The following is an 8,170-nucleotide window of genomic DNA, read 5'->3' on the forward strand; positions in this document are numbered from 1 at the left end:
TCTTCTTGCAGTGGTCGCACACCATTGTTTTCCGGTCATCTTGCTTGCAGACTCCTTTGTTCGCGGTAGCAAAGTCGTCCTTTCCACAAAAGAGACCAAGTGAATCTTGCTCCTTTTGCACTTGAGAACACACGTCTTCAAGAGTAGGTAGCTTGTCTCCACGGAGGATGTGCTTAATCAGGTCATTGAACGCCGGATTGAGAGTGAGCAGGAGACCAAACACCTTGTCTTGCTCCTTTCGTTCATTGAGGATGGCCGGATCGATAGTACTTGGCCGGAGCATCTCCAACTCGGCCCACAATGACCGGAACTTCCCAAAATGCTTGGTAAACTCCAAGTCTTCTTGATGGAGACCGTTGATAGCCTTCTTGACCTCAAATACCCGAGTCAAGTTGGTCACGTTCCCATACACATTCGCTAGCGTCTCCCATAGTTCTTTGGCCGTCTCGCAGTACGAGTAGGCTTCAAGAATCGGTGCGTCTAGCGAGTTTTGGAGAATGGCAAGCACGGTCTGATCTTCTTGGAACCACTTGACTTCCTTCTCGAGATCAGCCTCCTTGTCTTCTTCCGTTCCTTCTTTACCGTCCTCCTTAGTGGCTTTCTTGGGGAGTTGGTCCGTTTCTACATGGATCCAAAGTCCTCGGCCACTGAGAGCGGTCTTTGTGGTTCTTTTCCACAACAGGTAGTTTGCTCCTTTGAGCACCACCGGGGTAACAATAGGCTTGTTGTTGTCCATTGTTAGGTAGAGTAGCGAGAAAAACGATAGAGTAGCGGATAGAATGAAGCGCGAATGAGTGAGTAGAATGAAGAATAGAGTAAAGGAGTAGTATACGAGTAGAGAATGCAAAGTAGAATCAAATAAGAACAAGAAAAAGAAGAGGAGAAAGTTTATAGAACCATGGATCAATAAACTTGCTCTGATACCATGTTGGTTTAAATTGAGTATGCGGAAGCAAATTAGAGAGAATGTGAGATAAAATGAGAGCTTGTATTAGAATAGCTTTTACAATGTCGGCCAAAGGCCTTAAATAGAATGAAAACTAGGTTAACAATCCCACCAACTCGACAACTTGTAGATAGAGACATGAAGAGAGAGAAGGGAGCGATCCCAAGATAGAAAGCGACGTGACCTTGTCTCCCTAAGGGAAGCTATCTCGTGACTCTTATCCTCCAACGGTCACATTCTTCTTCGAGATCCTTCTAATGGGCTTGGTATTGTTTCCAACCCCAAGCCTTCTCATTTCTCTCAATAGGCCTCAACCTTAAGGGTGGCCATTAGGACGATCGTACGGACGTCCGTACGGACAACCTCCAAGTCTTAAGTAACATGGTCAATACTCCCCCTCAAGCTTAGCCAAGTGAAACGGCTAAGCTTGGAACCCGCACAAGACCACCTCGTTAAAAACCTTAATATGGAAAACCACATGGGACAAAACCATATCAAGGAAAAGAGTGTGCTCTCCACGGGTTAGAGGAGTCTTCTCATGGATGTGTAGGATCGACTAGTCCAAGTTTGCTAGAGATATACTCGCAAATCTGTGGACTAGTGGCTTTTGTGAAAATATCGGCCAGTTGGTCCTTGCTCGGCGTGTGACACGGTAAGACAACCCCTTCTTCAATCTTCTCTCGCACTGTGTGGCAGTCTACTTCGATATGCTTGGTCCTCTCATGGAAAACAGAGTTGGTTGCTATATGTATTGCAGCCTTGTTGTCACAGTGCATAGTGATGGGTTCATCTATCTCCACTCCAAGGTCCTTGAGAAGACCTTTGAGCCAAGTTAGCTCGTTTGTGAGCTTCTTCATGGCCCTATATTCTGACTCGGCACTTGATTGAGACACCACCTTCTGTTTCTTCGACTTCCAAGTGACTAGGTTCCCACCAACAAACGTACAGTATCCTGTTGTAGACCTTCTATCGGTTGTGTCGCCCGCATAATCCGCGTCGCAATAGCCAACAAGCTCGGTATTGTTGTTCTTTCCCATCCAAATGCCGCGGCCAGGGCTTCCCTTTAGATAGCATAGGATCCTCTCAACAGTGTTCCAATCAAAGTTTGTTGGTGCTTTCATGTGCTGGCTTACTTGGTTCANAACACTTCCGCAGCTTCAGAAACAATCTTCGATTATGTTAGTAATAGGAGAAATCGTGTTTCAACGACGGATACAATAACCAGAAGACAGAGAAAAGCTCTTTCAGTGTAAATCTGATCGAATCAACAAAGAGAGGATACCACGAGCCGTTTCGATCCGATACTGCTGGAGAAGAACTCGAAGATTTTGTAGCTTTTGTGTCGTTCTTTATCTCCGGTGATGGGAATCGCAGGCGGAGCTTGTTTGGGTTGAGAAGATGAATCATGTCGGTGGAAGCAGAGAAGAGACGACATAACCTTTAGTTTTATAAATAATTTAGATTTTTCCAAAAATTAATAATATATAAATTTGTGATAGTTTTGGAACATTTGATAAAGTATGCTAGTTTTGGAACAAAAACTTAAATGTGTGCTATTTTTGTCAATTGCCCAAATAAAGGGGGAAGTATATCTCATATCTATGTAGAGTATTAATTTACAAATCAATAATGAATAGTACATTTAATAATAAGATTTACCAGAGACTGTTTTTAATTATTTTAGTTTTTATACAGGGAATGAAATCTATAAATTTGGAAACTAAATCAATTTATTGACCAATTTTGATACAGATTGGTAAGACATTACTAATCTTATATGCCTCCAAAGTAGACTAAGTAGTATATAACCATAACCACAATTGATGAATGATACAATTACCAAAATCTGAATTTTAAAGAGGCCTTCCTCATTCTTTTTTGGCTTTGTGTCTCTGGCTGTTATGTTATCATGTCTCTTACTCTCTGTTTCGGCCACAAGTTACATTGACACCATATGCAATAAAGCCAAAGGGGACAAAGCCTTCTGCGTCAAAACCTTGAGTGCATACCCTCCGGCGGCCTCTGCCACCAGCATGGTACTAATATATATATTTTTTTTCAATATTACCAATATATAACTTTGTTACTTACCAAAGGTTTTAGTTTTCGGTCCCTTACATTTTCCTAAAAAAACTTGAGCTATACATTTTTTCTTATTTATCAAATAAAGTTTGGAAATTATGGTTTTAGTTTGAATATATACATGGTTTTTTCATATAAGTGTATTGAAAATCCTAAAGGTTTTTTCATAGTATTGTTATTGCAAGTACTATGTTTATGGCTCATAACTCAATCATAGACACCTATTTATTTATTATTTTGATGTGTAGTTCCAAGCGGCTGTGGCTACGCTTAGCTTAGGAGCGTCTTATGCCGATAAGTCTGCGGCTTTTGCGGGAACAGCGGCAAAAGTGAATCCGAAGCTGAAGGAGTGTCAAGATGCCTTTGTGCTCATCAGCAGGTCTTGCAAGAGCGCTTCCTCGGAACTCAAGGAAGATCCAGAGACTGCTAACTATGATGTCATGCTTTGTTACGACAGCATATCGACGGTGAAGAATTTGGTCGGGAAAAACACAGACAAGGCTTCAAAGACTATCATTTCGATGACAATGATGATGGAGAAATTTCTTGCCCTCGCCGTTGGAGCCACCGAAGCTGTTGGAGGGTAAAGACGACGATGAGAACACATACCATCGGCTGATGAGTACATTTTTTTTCTTTTGACGGAACGTATCTATGTGTTGAAAATCAAAACTATTTTAATATAATGTATTAAACATGGATTATAGAAGATTTTATGGAATTCAATTAATTTTGAATTTTGGAAGAATTAAGTGAATTTTTATGATATTTGGTGGAATTCTTATATTTTTTTGTTAGTAAAAACGAAAAACAGTTTGTGACTTTGTGAGATTTTAAAAGAATAATAACAGTGATTGTAGGAGATTCTTAAAACAAAAAAAAATGGATTTCAAAATAAAATTGGGACGAGCTTTGTTAGGATAAAATGGCTCAGCGAACATACTCAGTTATTCACTACTCATGCTCCCACCACCTGTCTCCTTGGAGAATCTCACGTCGTTTTCATCGCGAGGATGAGAAACTTTTTGTAAGTGCATCATCTAGTTCTACTAATTCAAGCCACTTCAAATTAACATTAAAAAGGTTAATTTGTTTGAAAAAAGCGTTGCACATATCATGATACCCAGAAACAGAAAATATATCTATCAAATGCTTTTACGTTGTTAGGATTTCTTACATAGCCCTCTAGAAGATTCTTCGAGAAATGCAATGATGTTAAAAACAGCAGCAAAACCGCCACAAACAAATGAGACGAACTTCGCAGTAATAGAGATGATGATATAGGTGAAGGGAGTTGATATGGTCTACCTGTTGTAGAAACAAAAAGTGTAGAAAAGACAGGAAAATTTTGAAGCTTTACTAAGAGTTCACACGACTTTTAATTTGTGGGCATGAAAGCCAGATGAAACTTATTTACCTCTTAAACTACAATAGTAATACGAAACTCTTGGTCAATTTCCATATCACTATAGCAGTTCATAAAATCCTAAAACTACAATATTAATAGAAAGCCGTTTTTACATCAGACCAATCAAAGATTAGCGTGAAGAGTAGTAGCATAACAAGATTTGTAGATAAACGATGTGACGATGTTGCTGAATTGAAATCTAAATGAATCAATCTTTTTTTGCTCATGTTATGTAACAAACAAAATAATAGAGGATTTTGGATTAAAATATGGAAGATACACAATTCATTGAGAATTGAAATCTGATTCAATCCGACTGAAACCCAGTTATTTTTTAGATTGAAGAACAAGAGAGATACGACGATGAGGACCGAACCATTGTTTTCCTATGACTTTTTATAATTATTATTCTTTTGTTAACAAATAACAAATCCAATGAAATAACACCTCTAGAGGTGAGATTTTCTCATTTAAAATTTTCAAGTACAAAAGTATTCAAAGTCTCCTAAAATTAATGTTTTGATTTTTTCTTAAAAACAAGTTTTATTTTGAATAACAGTTGATTTGATATGATTTTCACAAGTTATTGATTGAATAACAAGAGATTGTAAGTTATTTTGAATGATTTTCACAAGTTCTCCTCTCCTCGATTGAAGGGGAACTTCAACAACAAAAGCTGAATCGCAGAGTTGATGAACAGGATGTAGCCTTGTGGCAGGGAAAAAACTATAGCTACCATAAGGAGTTTAAAACAAAGGATACTTGGGTGAACACTCGTTCTGCAAACCCAATCATGGAGGGCCATAGATCGATATGGTTCCCAAACGCAACTCCCAAGTATGCTTTGGTCACCTGGCTGATGATCAAAAACCGTCTCGCAACAGGGGAGAGAATGATAAACTGGAATGCTCGAGTGAACACAGATTGTGTCTTCTGCAACAGTCCGGTGGAAACTCGAGAACATTTGTTTTTTTCTATGCCCCTTTTCACAGCAGGTTTGGAAGGCGCTGGCGAACGGGCTCCTATCGGACAAGTTTACCAATCATTGGGAAGAGATCATGGCTCTACTCACCGGGAATACTTTGGGAAAAAAGATACTCAGCTACACGAAGTATTGTTCAATACATGGCCACACATCCCAATTTTAAAAATGTATTGCCATCTACACGAAGTATATGTATTGCATGGTCACATATACCAACTATATGATGACATGTGCTCAACATCACAACCATCTTATTTCGGTACACCGTTCATCAGAATCCGGGGTTGACCAGTATTGACTGACGTTGACCGATGTTGACCAATAAAAATATGCAATTTTTTTTGTTTTTAATATTAGAAACCAAAAAAAAGTTAGTTGAATTATTTAGGAATCATTTATAGTGTTTTGTAATGTAAAACATATATGGATCCAAAATAAAGATATATTGTATATATGATAGTTATCTGTTTCAATTTCAAAACTTAACTAAAATTGAAATAAAAATCATTCATAATATATTAAAACTTAAATTCAAACCAGATAATCTTGTTATAATAAATCAAATAAGAAAACTGTTTATTTTAACTTTATTAATTTAAAACATCAACTTCTTACTTAATTTATCTAAATATAAAATTAATATTATTTAATATTCTCAACCACAAAAAATATTTCTACAACAAAAATACTTAGAACCAAACCCAATACATATCAAAATCATTAGAATTATTGAAAAATGTTATATACTCATGGTAAAATAAAAATTTTAATATCTGAAAAAATTATTAATGATTTTTCATTTCACTTTTATTAATTTTTGCAATATAAAAATATATTATATATCTGCTAATTCATCCAGTCTTATAATAGTTAGTTTTTTTCTATTGCAATTAAAAGCATCAACTTATTATTTGATTTATTTAAATACAATGTTTTTTGTTGTTTAATAAAAAAAATATATTTGATTGTAAACAACAAAAACACACAATATCTATTTTTAATATATAGAAGATCCAAAAAATTGAGTTTGCAAAACAATATCTTTGACTGTAGAAATATTAATATATACATATATAATTAATATATATATATATATATATATATATATTAATTCAAAATAATTATTAATAATTTTTATTTAACTATTAGTTTAGCTTCAAAATTAAAATTACTAATTATAAGAATGAATACATTAAAGATGTACACAATTTTTTTTTTGGTTTCTAATATTAAAAAAAAAAATTACATATTTTATTGGTCAACATCGGTCAATACCGGTCAATACTGGTCAACACCCTATTCTGATGAACGGTGTACCGGATAAGATGGTTGTGATGTTGAGCACATGTCATCATATAGTTGGTATATTTGATCATGCAATACATATACTTTGTGTAGTTGGCAATACATTTTTAAAGTTGGGATGTGTGGCTATGTATTGAACAATACTTCGTGTAGCTGAGTATCTTATTTCCCATGAGGAACCTCCTTCGGCAATGGAGAGATTGGTGAAGTTAATAGACAAAAATGTCCGCAACAGATCAAGCACACTAAAGGAGGGAGGAGGGCCTACTCTCCAAGCTTGGTCAAGATCTTATTAGTTTTTTTTGCTTCACCACAACAAATGTCCTAATAAACTGATTATATCAGCTTTGTAAAACGTTTATTTTTCTTTTGAATATAATTTAACATTAGATTCAAAAAAAAAGTTATTTTGAATGATTTTATAGAAATATCATATTCAATGGATTTGGTAAGTAATTTTGAAATCACAAGTTGAAGGGAGATTTGCTACCATAACCTATGTCTCATAACTCTATCGAACAATCTTTCACCGAAAAATTCTTACGTCGATTAGTCTTTTGATCCGTTAGATTATGTTGGAACTAAGTCGAAAAATAAATGCGAACAAGTAATAATTTTTTTGGCTTTAAGAATCAGAAGAAGATAAAATTAAAAAAAAAAATAATTAAACAAAGAATAAGGATCTGAGATGGAGAAATAAAAATAAGCTTTCATCTTGTAAAGTCACGGGAGAGAAGAGCACCACGAGTTTGTATATATACATTAAAAATCAAGGGGCATTCTCAAAAATGCCCTTTTTTCCATATCTCTTTTTAAAAATACCCCTTCATGTTGACCATTTTTAAAACTACCCCTCTTTACATACAAAATGACCAAATTACCCTTTTTTGAGTGACACCAAGAATGTATAGTCATCAAAATCGAAAATATTTTCCCGCCAAAATCGAAAAATTTTCCCGCCAAAAATATTGAAATTTATACCTTTTAAATACATTGTAAACGCTTTTAAAAACCTTGTAAATGCTTTTAAAAAGCTTGTAAATGCTTTAAAAGGTTTTTAAACACCTTGTAAATCCTTTTAAAAACTTTTTAAAAGGATTTACAAGGTGTTTAAAAACCTTTTAAAACCCTTTTAAAAATCTTATAAAAACTTTTACAAGGTTTTTAAAAACATTGTAAAAGCGTTTAGAAGGTGTTTAAAAACCTTTTAAAAATCCTTTTAAAAACCATTTGAAAACCTTTTAAAAACCTTTTAAAAACCTTTTAAAACATTTTAAAAACCTTTTAAAAATCTTGTAAAAACGTTTACAAGTTGTTTAAAAAACCTTTTAAAACTCTTTAAAAAAATATTGTAAAAGCCTTTACAAGGTGTTTATAAGGCTTTTATAAGGTCGAAACCTTATAAAACCTTTTAAAAACCTTGTAAATTTTTTTTGGCGGGAAA

At 34.8% G+C, this 8,170-nt stretch overlaps 1 protein-coding gene across 1 annotated transcript; it reads left to right on the top strand.

Moving 5' to 3' along the window:
* On the top strand, positions 2,345 to 3,615 carry LOC104724654. Its single transcript, XM_010443196.2, has 3 exons — positions 2,345 to 2,353; positions 2,806 to 2,982; positions 3,277 to 3,615. Exons 1-3 carry the CDS (start codon positions 2,345 to 2,347, stop codon positions 3,613 to 3,615), a joined length of 525 nt encoding a protein of 174 aa, XP_010441498.2.

Source organism: Camelina sativa, chromosome 2 (genome assembly GCF_000633955.1).
Source record: "Camelina sativa cultivar DH55 chromosome 2, Cs, whole genome shotgun sequence".
NCBI lineage: Eukaryota > Viridiplantae > Streptophyta > Magnoliopsida > Brassicales > Brassicaceae > Camelina > Camelina sativa.

Bases quoted from the DNA above. Each gene is read 5' to 3' on its own strand.
- LOC104724654 (XM_010443196.2), top strand. The intron at 2,983-3,276 runs GTACTAATATAT...TTTGATGTGTAG, and splicing joins CGGCCTCTGCCACCAGCATG to TTCCAAGCGGCTGTGGCTAC.